The 20011-nt window shown below is 39.2% G+C and overlaps 1 protein-coding gene across 1 annotated transcript in view; it reads left to right on the top strand.

The window, feature by feature from the left end:
- LOC124594445 (dynein regulatory complex protein 1) overlaps nucleotides 1–20011 on the top strand; it is a 326671-nt gene that overhangs the window by 244430 nt on the left and 62230 nt on the right. Inside the window, exon 10 of the mRNA XM_047132821.1 lies at nucleotides 10713–10858. Within this exon, the coding sequence (XP_046988777.1) occupies nucleotides 10713–10858 (146 nt within the window). The remainder of the gene's footprint in view (nucleotides 1–10712; nucleotides 10859–20011) is intronic.

Raw genomic sequence — 20011 nt, 5'->3', positions numbered from 1 at the left:
GGATCCATCTCACTAACACCAGCTTTTCTGAACTGAACATGTGGAACTCCCCGCAAAATATCCTTCACTTCCATAACCCCTCGCCACAGCCTTTGCCAGTTCTCACCTCCTTCCATGACACTCCAGTCTCACACATGTCTTCTATTCCTCCAGCTCACCTACACAGTCATTTCCCTTTCTTTGTTTCTCTCCTCTGCTATTTCTACCCATCATAGCTCTTCCAGTAGTGCACCTAACAGTCGACGATTCTGTCCCTACCTCATTCTTGTGCACCCATGCACAAGTAATGCTACAGCATCTTTCCCCACCCCTACCCTGCTGTCCCTCCCCCATCCAGCACCATGCCTTTTCTGTGCCCCCACTACCCAACCCAGCTGGCGTTGCTACTCACCGCAGTTGGTCACAGTGTCATGACAGTGGTTTTTCATGTGTAGGTTGTATATGTGTGTTTCTCATTCTGATGCAGGACTTTGTCACATAATACAAAAAATCTAACCATCTACTTTTAAATGTGCCTGTGCTATTCAGTGTCACCTCTGTGTGGTGTATTGCAATCTATCCTAATTCATAATGTTATCCCATTGCAGATTTTCTGCTGTATGCTTTGTTCTATGGCAATTATTCCTTTTCTGAAGATGCTGTTTTGTTGTATACGTGCCCTGAATTTGTTAATGGCACAGTCTTCTTTTCGTTTTATAGGAAAGTGACCAGTCACCAGCAATATTTCTGATACCATAATATTTAGTTTCTCTACAAGAATACTGTGTACAATCAAATGCTTTTGACAAATCTCAGAAAATTCCATTCAGCATTATATTATCATTTAAATTTTGTGTAATTTGATTTTTGTATTGAAAAGTGTCATGTTCCGTGGAGAGACTTTTGAAATCAAAATTAGCATAAGTGTATTTTTGTACATGCAGGTATAATTTTTTCCACTACGTCAGTGAAGTAAGCAGGCAGTGTGATTGGTTGATACTTCTTAATATCTGTCTTATGACAATTATTTTACAGAATCAGACAACAGCATATTTCAGTCTGTCTGAGGCTATACTCCATGATAGTGATGTATTGCATTTGTGACTGAATGTGTGTGAAGAACAGGTTGTTAATAACTCACTCATGGTATTTTCAATACAGTGGACATATTGCTTTTGAGGGAATTAACTACAGTTTCAATTTCCTTGATAGAGCATAGAATATTTGTGATCTGACTGTATGTATGTGGCATTAGCTTTGTCACTGGCATTGGCCTTGACCTTGACCTTGACATTGGAATAGTTACACAAATATTCCTAAATGGATATTGGTTTCTGCTGAGACATAATTTAGAATCCTTGCCTTGTTAATGTCTTAGTGATCATAAAAAATTACACTGTTTGAAGCTGACAGTATCCTTCTGTAATGGGGTTCTTAAGCAGTTTCCAGAAAGAAGTGATGTATGGTTGCTGAATTTAGGGGTGTAGTGCTGCAGCATAAAATTCTCTGAATTGCAATGAAAAGTGTTTGACAATACATGCTGTGACATCACACATCATGATGTTAAATTGTTAATTACTCCACAACGAATTTGTGCATTACATTTGCATCTGTATTTTAATTTGATGATTACTCATGACTGCCCATTTTTCCAGTTGGAAGCCTCCAATGGCTTACATCACACAGTCTTCCACCACAGTTGCTAAGACTCTCATGTACTGGGTGGATGCTTAAAATTTTTCCAGATGGACTGAAGGGAGGTCATGGAGATGTTAATACAATATTGCAGTGTCTGTGTTATTCTGATGACATGCGGCAACCACAGCCATTATGAAACACATCAAATGAATTCGCAATTGTGAATAATGACTACCGTCGGCTGTAAAATGGAATGACGACAATGAAAATTGGTGACAGGCTGGGACTCGAACCTGATTTCCTGCTTATCATGAGTGGTTACCTTACTATTTGCCTATCTGTGGATGACTCACAGCCAGACTCAAACGCATGGTTGATGACATATGGAAGTTTGAGTCTGGCTGTGAGTCATGCATAGATAGCCAAATGGTATGGCAAATGCTTGCGATAAGCAGGAAATCCGAATTCGAGTCCTGGTCTGGCACAAATTTTCATTGGCCTCATTCCATTCTACAGCCAATGGTAGTCATTATTCGCAATTGCGAATTCATCTGATGGAGATGTTAATGTTCTTGGTCCTCGATGATCAGTGGGAGTCCATGGAGTTTGCAGTGGTGCAGTACAAAAACTTGTTTTGTATTATAAGTTATCTGATACATATTGTGTGGGATTAGAAGAACATTGTACTATAGGGACCAACCGAATGAGGCAGTGCAATTGTTAAGACACTGACTCCAGTTCTGGAGGATGGTGTTTGCTCTGTCCAGCCATACAGATATAGATTGTCAGTGGTTTTCCTAAATAATTTCAAGTAATTGTCTTCAGCAAGGCCACAGCCATGCCTGTACTATCCTTGTAAAAGATTCTTATCTTTTTTCTGTTTATGTATATTAGGCTTATTTACTTTGATTGCATTATGACGACAAATCCTACATCATTGTGAGATGATCATCAGATGAATAAATAATTAAAATTATACAACTTTGATTTGTCTTGGTCACAATATACTATAGATTACTGGTTTCAATTGTTTGACAATTGTCGTCAGCTCTAGAAAGGACAGAAAAGAACATCAGAACTTGTAATACATAAAAATATGCAGAATATAAGAGAATGAAAATTGAATATACTGTAAAAAACTTAGTTACAATCAATGTCTTAAGTTGTGTATACTGTAACATTCCTTGTTCTTAAACAAGACATGAGAGTGCAGTAATAAAATTCAAAATTTTAGGTTAACTGACTGCATATACCTCAGATCTTGCAAAAAGTATATTTGTGATTATTATTACTGTTATCAAAATGGGTAATGTCACATTCATAGTTTTTACTTGGCTAGTGTAATTTTTTGTTGAAAGTTCTCCATAGCTGACATGCAAATAGCGTGAGACACTGGAGTACCAATAAGTTGGTATCTAAACTTTTGTTTCAGGAATGGTAACTTTTTCAAAATGAGAAGTTCAGCTTTATGTATCGATCACCTGTTCATTTTCTTCATGAAATGTCTTCATCAACTACCTCCATTACTTTCAAAATCTTATAATACAACTTCTACTGCCATAATACAACTTACTACAACTGCCATTCAGCCAATGTTGAATTACTACTGTAAGCCCACTGCTCTACCTTCAGTATTCATCCTAGTAGGACAACTAAGCTATGAGTACTTGTATCATGCATTCAATGGGTTTAAAGAAAGCTTACATTAGGATAGCTAAAATGGAATATTAATTTCAGTATGGTCTACCAGCCCAGCTTCTTTTCCTACCACTTCAGAAACTAGGGTGAGTGATTAAATCATGGCCAGGGTGGAATTCTGCTTTCACCAGTCAAATTTTGCTTTCACCAGTCAAATTTTGAATGATCTGAATAACCGAACACCACCCATTGGGATTTTTTGTGATCTCTCAAAGGCTTTTGATTGTGTAAATCATGAAATTCTGCTACACAAGCTCAAGTATTGTGGCATGAGTGGGACAGTGCACAAATGGTTTAATTCGTACCTAACTGGAAGAGTGCAGAAAGTTGAAATAAGTAGTTCTCGTAACATGCAAAGATCAGCACATTCCTCAAACTGGGGAACTATCAAGAATGGGGTTCCACAAGGGTCAGTCTTGGGTCCTTTGTTGTTCTTATTATATATTAATGACTTGCCATTCTATATTCATGAAGAGGCAAAGTTAGTTCTCTTTGCTGATGATACAAGTATAGTAATCACACCTGAGAAACGAAAATTAACTGATGAAATTGTCAATACTGTCTTTCAGAAAATTACTAAGTGGTTCCTTGTAAACGGACTCTCACTGAATTTTGATAAGACACAGTACATACAGTTCCGTACAGTGAATGGTATGACGCCATTAATAAATATAGACCTTAATCAGAAGCATATAGCTAAGGTAGAATATTCCAAATTTTTAGGTATGTCCATTGATGAGAGATTAAATTGGAAGAAACACATTGATGATCTGCTGAAACGTTTGAGTTCAGCTACTTATGCAATAAGGGTCATTGCAAATTTTGGTGATAAACATCTTAGTAAATTAGCTTACTACGCCTATTTTCACTCATTGCTTTCATATGGCATCGTATTTTGGGGTAATTCATCACTGAGGAATAAAGTATTTATTGCACAAAAGCGTGTAATCAGAATAATAGCTGGAGTCCACCCAAGATCATCCTGCAGACATTTATTTAAGGATCTAGGGATATTCACAGTAGCTTCTCAGTATATATACTCTCTTATGAAATTTGTTATTAACAACCAAACCCAATTCAAAAGTAATAGCAGTGTGCATAACTACAATACTAGGAGAAAGGACGATCTTCACTATTCAAGATTAAATCTAACTTTGGCGCAGAAAGGGGTGAATTATACTGGCACTAAAGTCTTTGGTCACTTACCAAATAGTATCAAAAGTCTGACAGATAACCAACAAGTATTTAAGAAGAAATTAAAAGAATTTCTGAATGACAACTCCTTCTACTCCATAGAGGAATTTTTAGATATAAATTAAGAAAAAAAAAGAAAAAAACAAAAATATTAAAAAAAATAAAAATAAAAAAATAAACAAAAAAAAAAAAAATAAAGTTGTTATATCAACTTAAGTATGTTGTTAAATTATCCTAATTATGTCATGTATTGGAAAATTCGACTCGTTCCACATCATGACGAAATATCGTATTCATGATCCATGGAACTAGTATTAATCTAATATAATCTAATCTAATCAATAGATATATGCTCTTGCAGGCAGGTGGTGGAAGATGGCTTGAAGGAGAACAATGGTTTGCTTTAACATGACAAATGGTCATTATTTTGGAAGACATGGTTAATTAGTAGACAGATATTGAATTACCCCAGGTCAACATTACAGGCAATGAGTATTTAGTGAAATGTTACATATCTAATTGTAGTGCTCTAACACATTACTTCGGTAAAGATAAAGCATATACTCATGTGGGTAGAAAATGATAAGGTCATGGATATCCAGTGATGATTTTTATGGAACCCACCATCATCTAATACATAAAAATAACTCTGATCATACCCAAGAACTGACTGAAACAAGTGAGCAAAATTCAAAAGCAACAGAACATGACCTAAATACCACCTTCCTGAGAATGACGGAGGACTTTATCTACACGCTAAGGCACACTCACCACAGCCATGAGCTGTCATACTGCATCTGCCATGCTGTCTGTCTGTCAGCACTCCATAGTTCCTGCATACTCAATGTAGAGGCCACTCTTTGTTTGTCTGAGCATCACTCATGCAAGTCAGATCATTCTGCAATCATAGGAGTGGGGAAAACAAAATTCCTTAAATTTGAAAGATTTCAGTTATAATCTTTCCCACCTCACATAAAAGTATCTATCATTGTCTGAATCCATAACTAATTCTCCCATTCACCACCCTCACTTTTTCAAAAGTCTTACTTTTAGACCCAAAGGAAATGTGTAAAACTTGTTAGATCCTGAAGTGCCTCCCTTGTCTTTTGCAGAATGATAGTCAGCCACAGATAGAGGAGGAAGAGATGACCAGCAGATTTGAAACATGCCAACTGAGGGCAATGCAGGACATCCATTTTCCTGTCCCTTTCTCATTCTGTGCTTCCCTCTGAAGTCCAAAATCAGCTCTCTTTACCAATGGTGAGGAGGACTTTTCATTAGAATTCAAACCTGCCAATGATTCTCTCCTTGGTGGTCCTATATTTTGACACCTCCCCTACCCAAAGACCTCTCTCTCACTCCCAAAATACCTCAGGTGGAGGGGAGAGATTTTGTTAATGTTTGACGTCTTCCTCAGACAAGACACATCTTTGTCACTCTCAAAGTAATGCAATATTTTTGCTACCATCTGAAAACCAATCCATCATTCCCACTCTCACTATATTTTTTTCCTCTGCCATCATGATGCATTAAATTGTATGTACCCACACAGACATCCAACTGCAGTTGCACATGGAGTGAGGAAGAAAGGAAATTAGCTGAACTAAAACACTAACATGTCCCCTATTCATTCCAGGAGGCTTTTGGTGCCACCTCTCCAGTGAAAAATTTGTGTGCCACACTGAACAAAGTGTCACTGGCATGATGCACAGATTATACATTTTGTTAGTCAGTGTGAAAGTAGCTAACCATCACATTTTGGTGCCTGTTCCTACTCTACTTTGAGTATGCACCCCAATAAGAAAATTAAGCTGAGTACTTCTGCCCAGCACCCAATGGGTGTAACAGTCTTCCAATAGATTAGACAAAATGGAATATTAATTTCTGTATGCTCCTCCAGACCAGCTTCCTTCCCTGCCACTTTATAAATTAGGGTAATTATTAAATCACAGCCCAGGTAGTAATGATAGAAATATCTTCTTATGTGCAGTGTCTTGGATGAGAATGTTGGGATGCTTTAGCATCAAAGATGGTCATTATTTCATGAGACATGGTTAATTAGCAGACAAATCTTGAACAATGCCAGGGCAAGATCATGGCAACAAGTGATGAGTGAAATGTGACAGCAAGTTGAGGTCTCCTATACATTAATTCTTAAGTTGTAGGAAACACTATTGTGGGGAAAAAATAACAAGGCCATTGCATATTATGAGACCAAAGATGGTGGATTTTCTCAAATAACTTGCAGACATACCCAAGAACTGTTCTTCTCTCTTAATTAGCATCTATTATTTTGAACATTGGTGACAAATGGAGCAAAGAATACAGCACAATGGGAATGAACATCCAATGATGATTATGTTAAACCCACTGCCATCTAATCCTTAAGAAGATCCCTTATTGTATCTACGATCTTACTGATAAAAGTGAGAAAACTTGAAAGCAACAGAATGTGACCTAACATGACCTAGGTACCAACTTCCTGAGAACGAGGGAGAACTTATCCACTCATGAAGGCATACTCACCACAGTCATCAGCACTCATACTTTGTCCACGGTGCTGGGTGTCCGTCAGCACTTCATAGTTTTTGCATACACAACATAAAGACCACTGTCAGTCTGTCCAAGAATAACTCGCACAAGTCAAGTTGTCAGTTGTCTGTAATACTTAGATGTGGGAAAAGCAAAATTAGTTAAATTTGAAAGAAACCAACAGTAATCTTTCCTATCTGACATAACATTTTCTGTCCTCTGGCTGTTTTGTTTGCCATCCCCATCATTTCACAAGTATTACTTTCACATTAAAAGGAAGTGGATACAGCTTGTTAGATTCTGAAATATCCTATCATTACAAGGCGTAAAACTCTGCATCCCTCTGTCTCTCTCACACTCTCCCTTCCCCGTATTTTCCACAATGGCTTTGGCCGCAAGTTGAGGAGGATGAGACGACAGGTGGATTTGAAACACACCAACCAAGGACCATGCAGGACATCTGTTTCTCTGTCTCTTTCTTATTTATATTTCCCTGTCTACTCCAAAAATGGCCCTCTCTACAGAGCATTGGGAAGAAATTTTTCTTAGAATATGAACACACCAGTGACTCTGTACTTGGAGGCCCTGTATCTTGACATCCCTCATCCAGAGGGCTGTATGTAAATCCCAAAATAACTCAGGTGGAGGGGAGAAAATATTATTTAATTTTCCACTTTCCTCACTTTGTTGCACTTAAAGTAACAGAAAATTTCAGGATGGGAGAAGTTTTTATTACCATTTGAAGACCAGACCATCGTTCCCCCTTTTACTGTTTTTTTCTCTCCTCTGCTACCATGATGTGTTCAACTCTACCTACCCACACAATCATCCAACTCCAGAATGTTTACATGTTCCATCATCCTTCCAGAAGGCTTTTAGTGTCTTCTCCCCAATGGAAAATTTACATAGCACACTCACTACAGTATCAGCACCTTTTGTTAATCAATATCTAAGTGGCTAACCATCACCTTACACCACTAAAACAACAGCTGCTGCAAAGTGCCTCTCAAAAAGTAACCACCATGTGCCCAAAGTTACTGCTACATCTATATCATTATAACTATGCCAACAGCTTTCAGCCTTATGACAAGCCGGCCGGAGTGGCTGAGCGGTTCTAGGCGCTATAGTCTGGAACCGTGCGACCGCTACGGTTGCAGGTTCGAATCCTGCCTCGGGCATGGCTGTGTGTGATGTCCTTAGGTTAGTTAGGTTTAAGTAGTTCTAAGTTCTAGGGGACTGATGACCTCAGAAGTTAAGTCCCATAGTGCTCAGAGCCATTTGAACCATTTTGAACCTTATGACAAAAAATATTTTAATTAGTTTACAATGGGGACATATAAAATTATTGAATCACAATGTTCCCCATGGCAGAAATCATAAACATAATTTACATAATTTGTTTTATGAAATACACACTTTGTCTTCCAAAAGTTACATTATGAGTATTTTTAACAGTCAATATTACAAACTCTTAATTTTAAACATTTAAACATTATAATAACTTCACTTGTCACAATTCCTATTATTGTCACAAATTACTCCATTCCAGTTTGTACTAAAGATTATAAATGTGACAGTCATTTACATTACAAACAATTAGGCAAATTGTTTTACAAAGACTGAGGCAAGACTCTATTTAATGGATCTGAACTATATCAAATTGTATACTAGCACAATGTATGATGTACTAAACTATGTGAGTTTGGTTTATTACATTGCTGTACAAATGCTGTGTTTCTACACTATCTTTAAAGAAGGCAAGCTCCTGTCTACTAGAAAGCACTAATTACAGCACAGGTACATTACTGAATTAACCATGCAGTAAAGTAATGCATGTGGCAGAATGATAGAGTGGTAAAAAGTTAACAATTGTGATGAAAAGAATCAACATCTGCATAATTAAACATTAATGAAAAGTGTTAGGGAAAGATGCTAGGAAGCAAGATTTATGTTTGGTACACAAAATATGTACAGTCAAAGGTGTAAATCTGTAGAAAGACAAGCAATATTAAAATACAAGGTGCAAAATGAAATATAGAATGGCCTATGGATGTTGCTGCATCCATTGACAAGTTCACATAGCCACCAGGAGTCACTCTCCTTCCTGTAGTCATACTTAACTACTGTTGTCTTGCAATCAAATGCAGATGTGACACATACAGCAAGTTGTATGGCATAACGTGTATACAATGCTTAATATGTGTTACTTATGTAACTAATTTTTTATCATATGTTCACTTCTAATTGTTTTATATTCTATTTATCTTACTTATTTATGACAGAGTACAAGTAAGAATTTTCTGTTCTACCATAATTTGCGATTGAGACAAATATAGCTTGGATTGAACAGTTAGGTCACATATCTGCATCTTGATAATGTCAAGTTTCATATAAAACATTTATAATGCTTATGTGTTGTTGTTCAGGACAGTCTGAGGAACCTAAGTTCTAGAATTTTCACCAAAATGATAATTATGGTCAATATCTTCTGCTTTTAAGTACAGTGCAGAGGTAAGCACAGCTGTCCAAATGACACTGCATGTTTGCATACACTGCTTATGACTCATTACTACAGTAATGAGGATTTTATAAGTATGTTTTGTGTTTCTCCCTTCTTGTTTAATCCAAATTATTTTGCATAATAATAACAGTTTGTGGTTAGTTTTTTCTTCTTTTTTCTGTCCTTTAAGAGATCTTAAGATGACTGAGATCAGCTGAAACAGGTCATCAGGATTGTTGTTATTACTTCGATCAAGACATTAAAATGGTTTATAATTTTTGAAACATTTTGTGTGTCAGAAATATGATTGAAATAATTTATTTTCACAAAAGTATTCACTGTTTTGAAAATCCATAGCAGCTTGAAATTTTATGGCTCTACAGTGTTTGGAATGGGAAGAGAGAGGTTGTGGGAATTTGATATGTGAGTTAGTTCATAAGGCATTCATACATGGTTCACCAGCAGGAGAGCTGGCTATGAATACTATTACAGTGTTTCTTTTGTATTTGCATATTATCTCCCAAAATGACAGCCTTTTATTATGCTACTATAATTTTTTTCTTAATATCATTTTAAATTCAGCAGATTGAAGTTACATCTTCTGTAAGTAGACGTGAGACATGAATTACTGCACTGGTGTTTTTCACACTGGTTGCTTAAGATAACAGTAGAGGTCAGACCTGAACTACCAAGTTGACCTGCCGCCCTCCTTAAATAATTGTACTTAGCTACTACTAAATGCTTGGTGCACTCTGTTTTACTTTGTGTTGAGCTTTTCTTTTTCATGTCTTGAAAGGGGGCAATGGACAAACCTTTGAACATGACAGAGTTTGAGTATGACCCTCATAACACCAGAAGTGTTTGATGATCCTTATGACCGTTATGTCGCTTTAGCTACTGCAGGGGCACAGCACAAGCTTGTAAGCTACGAGCCCAACAAAACGAAAGTGGGGCTTGTTCCTCAGGTAGTCTCAGATCTCATTTGTTTACACACATGATTGAATACAACAATGTAGAGTCCACACTCTAATTCAAATTGGTATTTGAGTAATTTTGGAAATACTGTTTGAATTTAGTGGGAAGAAAAGATGGCATTGCAGTAGATGTAGTTAATTTTTTTCTAATAGAGAACTAATTATTAGATAGATATAATTCTTTGCTTTTTGCACAGGCACTAGGTGTGACCAAGAAAGAAGACATTATGCTGATGAAGGAATTCTTCTTGCCATACACTTTCTGTCCAATATGTAGTGATCTTAAAGCAGATGAAAAAAAAAGTGAGGAGGTTACTTCTGAAAAAATTGACAGTATGTACAGGTCAGTTTTCACTTAGTGTGTTTCTTTTTATGTTTGCTATTGCTTACACTGGGCTTCTCTTTCCCTCCCTCACCCCTCCCTCTGTCTCTCTTAAAAAAATACATAAATAGTTTTTGTAACATATTTAAATGTCAAAGTGATACCGGTTCATGTTCAACTTCTTTTGTACTGCTTTACTGTTAGGTGTTCTGCAAACTTCTAAATAATATTTGTATGTTGTTTGCAAGTTGACCACTAACTCTTTATTTGTGAACTACAAAATGACAGTAAAACACTGGGCAATAGAAAAGTTTATATGTTATCAGTGGCAATAATAATATTTACAAAAACCTAGTAAAGGATGTATTACAGCTCTTCAAAAAATTACTGCTACAGCTCTACAACAGGATGTACTATACATACCTGAGTGTCAGATAACACTGATTATAAGACAACCCACTTTTTCTTCCTGAGGCTTCTTGGGAAAATTATTTTTTAACTTATTTTGATTAATCAAAATTACAAAAAGGAAGACTATGTAGATATGTTCATAGATGAAACAAGACTGCTTGCAACTCAATGTGTCATCTATATAGTGAGTAGCAATAAAAGGAAGACCTTGTAGATATATTCGTAGATAAAACAACACTGGAAGAAGTTCACTCTATAAAATTTTTGGGAATTATGTGTGACAATAAGCTCCAATGGAGACAATCTGTAGACAACATCTGCTGTAAATTAGGCACTGTAACATTTATGATGAAACAGCTTGCCCATTATGCTGACAATCAGCTTATTTGTAAAGTGTACCAAGCACTTATTGAACCATGTTTACAGTGTGAAATTACTGTTTGGGGTAACTCCAGCAGCAATAATACAAAAATAATTTTTGTATTGCAAAAAAAGTGGTCACTAGTGCTGTCTTGAATAATAAAGAAAGTGACTCATCCACAGCTGCCTTTCATTAGCTAAAAATATCAATATTTTGCTAGATGTACATATACAGAACAATAATTTCATAAATCAGATGCAGTACATTGCTAAAAAGAAGAAATAAAGGAAATCTGAGAAATATATCATTGTTTATTTTTTCTATAGTTAAAATATAAGTAAATAACTTTAAGCCTAAATATTAATTGAGAGGAAAATACATGCAATGTTTCCATAATTATTCCCAATTTGATGTTTTATTTTGTAATACATAGGCTAAATATTTAAAGATGTACAAGTATACACTCTGTACATGATGTAATGACATGGGACCAAATAAAAATCAGTCAATCATTTCCTGTACACTTTTGCTTGCCACTGCTGTATCATCAAACCTTGATAAACAATAACAGTCTTCATGTATGCTAAACCTAACCAGAATTACAGTAATTTATAGCACTGCATCTAAACTTTGAAATATGACCTCACTAGCTGCAACCTGCGGGGTTACATTGGGGAGGGGGTTGGAAAACACATTTTGAGACAATGGGAGAAGCTGCCAGAATGCATGTCTCTCACTGCTCACAACTCACTCGTTTACTTAAGGGAAAAAAAAACTAATCTCTACACTAAACTTAATGCATTCATTTGATAGTTAACTTTCACAGATGACTTTTTAGTTATCTTATCCATACCATGGGAACAGTAGTCACATTAACCGGCCCGCAGGAATAGTTCCCCCCCCCCCCCCCCCCCCACCCCCCCCAGAATGAAAGGTAGCCTCTGTGTTAATTCAGGGTGTAGGCTGTGTCCATTCCAAAGTCCATCCAAATCCACTGAGCCACTTCATTGTTGAGAAGTAACAAACATACTAATTCCATGAAGAAAGAAAATAAGCAATTTCTAGTTTGGTGCAGCACAAATTTTATAATCTTTGTATGTGTAACATCATCTGACCTCACATTTGTACCTGTTAGCAGCAGATATTCTAACATCTACATAGACACTTCACAAGCCACCAAATGGTGTGTGGTGGAGGGTAACCTGTACCACTGCTTGTCATTTCCTTTCCTGCTCCACCTGCACTGTCTATATGCCTCTGTATGAGCCTCAATTTCTGATATCTTTTCTTCGTGATCCTTATTTGCAATATGTGTTGGCAGAAGTAGAATCATTCAGTAGTCATCTTCAAATGCCGTTTCTCTAGATTTCCTCAATACTGTTTATTGAAAAGAATGTCACCTTCCTTCCAGGGATTCTCATTTGAGTTCCCGAAGCATCTCTATAACACTTATGTGTTGTTTGAACCTGCCAGTAACAAATCTAGCCTCTGAATTGCTTTGATGTCTTCCTTCAATCCGGTCTGGTACGGATCGCAAACTCTCGAGCAGTAATCAAGAATAGTCACACCAGCATCCTATATGTGGTCTCCCTTACAGGGGAATCATTCTTTCCTAAAATTCTCCCAATACACTGAAGTTGACCATTCACCTTTCCTGCCTCAGTTCTCACATGCTAATTCCATCTCAAATCACTTTGCAGCATTATGGCCAGATATGTAAACAATATGACTGTGTCAAGTAAGACACAAGTAATACTATATCCGAACATTACATGTCTGATCTTCCTCCTCATCCATATTAACTTACATTTTTCCACATTTAGGGCTAGCTGCCATTCATCACACAACTGTAAATTTTGCCTAAGTCATCTAGTATCTTCCTACAGCTTCAACACCTTACTGTACACCACAGCATCATCAACAAACAACTACAGATTGCTGCCCATCTTGTCTGCTAAACCATTTATCTACATAAAGAACAACAGTGGCCCTATCACATTGACAATACCCTTGTCTGTGATGAACATCAGTGTCAAGGACAACATACTGGATTCTATTATTTAAGAAGTCTTTGAGCTGCTCAAATATCTGTGAACTTAAACCATATGCTCGTACCTTCATTAACAGCCTGCAGTGGGAGACCATATCAAATGCATTCCGGAAATCTAGAAATATGGAATTTACCTGTTGTCCTTCATGCATAGTTCTCAGTATACCATGTGATAAGAGGGCAGTCTGAGTTTTGCATGAGTGATGCTTTCTAAAACCATTCTGATTCATGGACGTAAGCTTCTCAGTCTCAAGGAAGTTTATTATATTTGAACTGAGAATACATTCAAGGATTCTGCAGCAAGCAAAAGCTAAGGATATTCATCTGTAATTTTGTAGGTCTGTTCCTTTACCCTCCTTATATACTGAAGTCACCTGTGCTTTTTCCCAGTTGCTTGGATCTTTGTGCTGTCAATGCTGTAGAGTACTCATCTTCAACTGCCACATCAGACTGGCCAAGAAGGGACTGAATGGAACCCTTAGACCCACTTAGCAATTTTACGTAAGACCAGAATTTTCTCAGGTTCCCTGCCAGATCCTCTGCTAAGGTGTGACAGTGATACTTGCATGCTTTAAGCATATATCTTTTCACAGACGCATGAATCTAACTAACCTTTGCTGCTTGTCATCATTTGTGCACTCCTTTTTGAACTGAGAGTGCAACAGCCTCTGCTTCCTCAACATCCACCCAATTTTGTTTTTAAACCATGGTGGGTCATTTCCATCCTTTATCCACATACTAGGCACATAACTCTCCAGACTATGATTTCCAATAACTTAAACTTTGTCCATAAATCCTCCACAACCATTTCACTGGAAATAAGTGAGGCCAGTTCACTGTGTAACTGAGATGCTAATAACTGCTTATCTGCTCTATCTAGCAGAAACTTTCTGGTAACTTTCTTGACTGATTTATTAAGTTTCATAACCATAGTTGCTGTAATGACATCATGATCACTAACCCCATTTTGTATACCGACATTGTTGACAAGGTCCAGTCTATTTGTAACTACAAAGTCTGGTTTCATCTACATCTGTTATATGTGTCCAGATGTCTTCACTGCCACACTCAACTTTGACCGCAGTAGAGACAATATTTTTGGCAACTGCAATGAACACTCCTCCTCCTGTGGCCTCTAATCTGCCTTTCTGATACACATTCCAGGACTCACTAAAATCTCAGAGCTTTCCACTTCAGGTTTCAGCCAGTTTCCAATGCCAAGAATAATTTGAGTGTGAGAACTTTCCAGGAGGGCTGTAAATTCGGAAACTTTATTATGAATACCTTGACAATTTACTGATAAAGTTGTGACAGTTAAAGTGTCTTTATTCTGAACACCATTTGAGTACCCTTGCTGCATATCGACTGGTGAGTGTTCATCAGAGCACCTCAAACTACTGCCTAGCCTAAAAAACCCTCATGTGTCCTCCACAAGCACTCGTCTACCTGAGTTGCTGCTTTCTTTGTGTAGTGCATACCTGACTTAACAAGGGAGGTCCTACAAATCCCCACACGACAACACACATCTAGAAACCTGCAGCCAAGATCATCACAGAGTCGATGAAGCCTTTGGTTGAGCCCATTCACTTGGTTGAGCCCATTCACTTGACTACAAACCAAGGGACCCCAATCAACTCTGGGAACAACGCTGCAAATTACGAGCTCTGCTCGTACCCCATGCTCGAGGCCAACAGTCTTCACTACCTCTGCCAGCCACCTGTAAGAACTGAGGATCACCTCAGAATCCATGTGACAGGTGTCATTGGTGCCAACATGAGGCACAGCTTGCAGACGACTGCACCCTGCATGCTCAATAACCATTGGCAAAGCCGCCTGTGCATTTCGAATCAGGCCCCCTGCAGACATACTGAATGCACATTGACTTTCTTTCCAGCCCTGAACGCTATCTGCCCAATGGGCTCCATAGAATGTCTAACATTTGAGCTCTCAATAACAAGTAAACCCCTCTCTTTGTGTGCCTGCTCAGACCCTCTCAAGGAGTGGCCACGTGTCCGCTTACAGAGTAAGTGGGCAAGGCCATCCACATTGGCCTTCCGCCTTGAGTGATGTGAATATGTTACCACCTGCCACTCACTCTCCTGTGAGGGTGGATCCACCAAGTCTGGTGCACTAGGAGGTGCATTGGAAACAGAGCCCACAAGCAAAACAAGCAACACCTGAGGTGGTCCATGCGACACATCAGATTCTCCATCACCGCTACACCCCAAGGCAGCAGCTTGAAGGTGACTGACTGTAGCCAAAAGCAGATTCAGTTGTTCGCGAACTGCAGCCAGGCTCTCCTGCATCTGCATACAACAAGCACACATCCTGGTCATCCTAGCAAGACTGACTAAAGAACTGGACTATAAAAGTAGATAACTGTAGATATGTGACTTGCTACCCTCTTGATGTGTCACTGATGGGCACTGATACAGTACGAGGTGCATTCAAGTTCTAAGGCCTCCGATTTTTTTTCTAATTAACTACTCACCCAAAATCGATGAAACTGGCGTTACTTCTCGACATAATCGCCCTGTAGAAGTACACATTTTTCACAATGCTGACGCCATGATTCCATGGCAGCGGCAAAGGCTTCTTTAGGAGTCTGTTTTGACCACTGGAAAATCGCTAAGGCAATAGCAGCACGGCTGGTGAATGTGCAGCCACGGAGAGTGTCTTTCATTGTTGGAAAAAGCCAAAAGTCACTAGGAGCCAGGTCAGGTGAGTAGGGAGCATGAGGAATCAGTTCAAAGTTGTTATCACGAAGAAACTGTTGCGTAACGTCAGCTTGATGTGCGGGTGCATTGTCTTGGTGAAACAGCACACGCGCAGCCCTTCCCGGACGTTTTTGTTGCAGTGCAGGAAGGAATTTGTTCTTCAAAATATTTTCATAGGATGCACCTGTTACCGTAGTGCCCTTTGGAATGCAATGGGTAAGGATTATGCCCTCGCTGTCCCAGAACATGGACACCATCATTTTTTCAGCATTGGCGGTTGCCCGAAATTTTTTTGGTGGCAGTGAATCTGTGTGCTTCCATTAAGCTGACTGGCGCTTTGTTTCTGGATTGAAAAATGGCATCCACATCTCATCCATTGTCACAACCGATGAAAAGAAAGTCCCATTCATGCTGTCGTTGCGCGCCAACATTGCTTGGCAACATGCCACACGGGCAGCCATGTGGTCGTCCATCAGCATTCGTGGCACCCACCTGGATGACACTTTTCGCATTTTCAGGTCATCATGCAGGATTGTGTGCACAGAACCCACAGAAAAGCCAACTCTGGAGGCGATCTGTTCAACAGTCATTCGGCGATCCCCCAAAACAATTCTCTCCACTTTCACGATCATGTCGTCAGACCGGCTTGTGTGACCCCGAGGTTGTTTCGGTTTGTTGTCACACGATGTTCTGCCTTCATTAAACTGTCGCACCCACGAACGCACTTTCGACACATCCATAACTCCATCACTACATGTCTCCTTCAACTGTCGATGAATTTCAATTGGTTCCACACCTCGCAAATTCAGAAAACGAATGATTGCACGCTGTTCAAGTAAGGAAAACGTCGCCATTTTAAATATTTAAAACAGTTCTCAATCTTGCCGCTGGCAGTAAAATTCCATCTGCCATACGGTGCTGCCATCTCTGAGACGTATTGGCAATGAACGCGGCCTCATTTTAAAACAATGCCCATGTTTCTATCTCTTTCCAGTCCGGAGAAAAAAAATCGGAGGCCTTAGAACTTGAATGCACCTCGTAATGAGCTATGTAGCTGGGTGTTCACTGAGCAACTACTTCACTACAGACTGAATAAATTTAGACTTACAAAAACACAAGGTTAACCCTCTTAAACAGAAAAACATGCATAAAATTTGATAAATATACTATGAAGAAAACACAGAAAAAGATAAACAATTTGCTGCTCTCTAGCTGTAAATCAGCTATGAGCTGGAGCCGACTGACTTTTTCACTAAACAAATGAATGCTTGTTCCATCATCTTTCGGGCGTGCACTCAGGACAGCAACAATTCTTCTTGCGATGTTTTGGCTGGAAACCTCCCAGCCATCCCCAAGGCGAGTCAGAGACTGAGTTAATGGTGTTTGCACATGCCTATTTATATATATCGCAAGAAGAATTGTCGCTGTCCTGAGTGCATGCCCGAAAGATGATGGAACATTATGTCCGCCAGGAAAACTTCAAGAATCACAAATGAATGCTTGTTTTTAAAACAAAACAAATGAGCAACTGTTTTGCTACGGACTGAATGAATTTACACTTACAAATACGTGAGATTAAACCTCTTAAACAGAAATACACACATGAAATTTAATAAAAATACTAAAATGAAAACACGGGAAAAGATACTTAACTTGCTGCTCTGTAGTTGTAAATCAGCTGAGAGCTGGAGCCTGCTGGCATATCATAATTAAATCCAGCCTCACTAAAAGCTTACCACATTTTATGTGCAAAGGCATAATGTCTCTTTGTCATACAGCATTTATATACTTAAATAGCTCCACTATTGTGAACAAGGTTGACTCAAGTGATTTTGCCCCTATGTGTGGAACTTTTAAGTGCTCCTGCACCCTCATTATGCATCCCTTCCTACCCACCTCCCCGGCCTTCCCCCTCTTTCCATTTTCAGGTGTACCAGTAGTCAACATTTTTCACAATGATATTTATCCATGACATCTTGTTTTCACATACCACATTTACTCCACATGTCCCTGTGATGTGAATATGTCTTTAATACCAGAGCACCAGTCAGTGGAACAGAAGTGACATGTTTATTGTGCAATACGCTTTCAGTTATAACTAAAATATTAATTATGCAACCAAAATTAAGGTATCAATATAATGGAAGGAAACATTCCACGTGGGAAAAAATATATATAAAAACAAAGATGAGGTGACTTACCGAACAAAAGCGCTGGCAGGTCGATAGACACACAAACAAACACAAACACACACACAAAATTCAAGCTTTCGCAACAAACTGTTGCCTCATCAGGAAAGAGGGAAGGAGAGGGGAAGACGAAAGGAAGTGGGTTTTAAGGGAGAGGGTAAGGAGTCATTCCAATCCCAGGAGCGGAAAGACTTACCTTAGGGGGAAAAAAGGACAGGTATACACTCGCACACACGCACATATCCATCCACACATACAGACACAAGCAGACATATTTAAAGACAAAGAGTTTGGGCAGAGATGTCAGTCGAGGCAGAAGTGTAGAGGCAAAGAAGTTGTTGAAAGACAGGTGAGGTATGAGTGGCGGCAACTTGAAATTAGCGGAGATTGAGGCCTGGCGGATGACGAGAAGAGAGGATATACTGAAGGGCAAGTTCCCATCTCCGGAGTTCGGATAGGTTGGTGTTGGTGGGAAGTATCCAGATAACCTGGACGGTGTAACACTGTGCCAAGATGTGCTGGCTGTGCACCAAGGCATGTTTAGCAACAGGGTGATCCTCATTACCAACAAACACTGTCTGCCTGTGTCCATTCATGCGAATGGACAGTTTGTTGCTGGTCATTCCCACACAGAATGCATCACAGTGTAGGCAGGTCAGTTGGTAAATCACGTGGGTGCTTTCACACGTGGCTCTGCCTCTGATCGTGTACACCTTCCGGGTTACAGGACTGGAGTAGGTGGTGGTGGGAGGGTGCATGGGACAGGTTTTGCATCGGGGGCGGTTACAAGGATAGGAGCCAGAGGGTAGGGAAGGTGGTTTGGGGATTTCATAGGGATGAACTAAACTGAACAATCCATTGCCCTCACCCACCTAATCCTTCACCTACACATCAACTCAGCCAATGAACACACCCGTCAACTCCTATCCTTAATAAAAGTCCTTAATCTTTCCTCCCCCACATCCACACCAGCTGTTCAGAGCATCCTCCTACAGGCCAACCGTAAATTAGAACAGCATGCCACCCTCCACCTCAAAAAACTATCCAATCTCCTGGTTTCCCACCTACGGAAAGGCAACTCACTCACCCTTCACAACCTTTCCAGCAAACCTCAACCTCCTCTCATTGCACACAAACCCAGTCTCTCCCATCTACTCAATCTCCCACTTCCAGCTCCACTCCCTCCAAAACCTCAAAATTCCGATCAACACAATCTGGAACCACAACACCCTAATTCAGTAGTTAACCTTTCCTCCAAACCTCTCTCCCAATCCGAAACCTCTGTCCTATCCAAAGGCCTCACCTTCAGCCCCACTCCCAGATTCAACCAAACAGCCCTCGTCAAAGATTTACTGTCCTACACCCGTACTCTCTGCTGGAAGTATCACTTTGCCACGAAGAAAAATGATCCTAATCCTACTCCTAATGATCTGACTCCTCAAGACA

The sequence above is a fragment of the Schistocerca americana genome, chromosome 2 (assembly GCF_021461395.2).
Source record: "Schistocerca americana isolate TAMUIC-IGC-003095 chromosome 2, iqSchAmer2.1, whole genome shotgun sequence".
NCBI lineage: Eukaryota > Metazoa > Arthropoda > Insecta > Orthoptera > Acrididae > Schistocerca > Schistocerca americana.
This window is presented reverse-complemented; position numbering and strand designations above follow the sequence as displayed.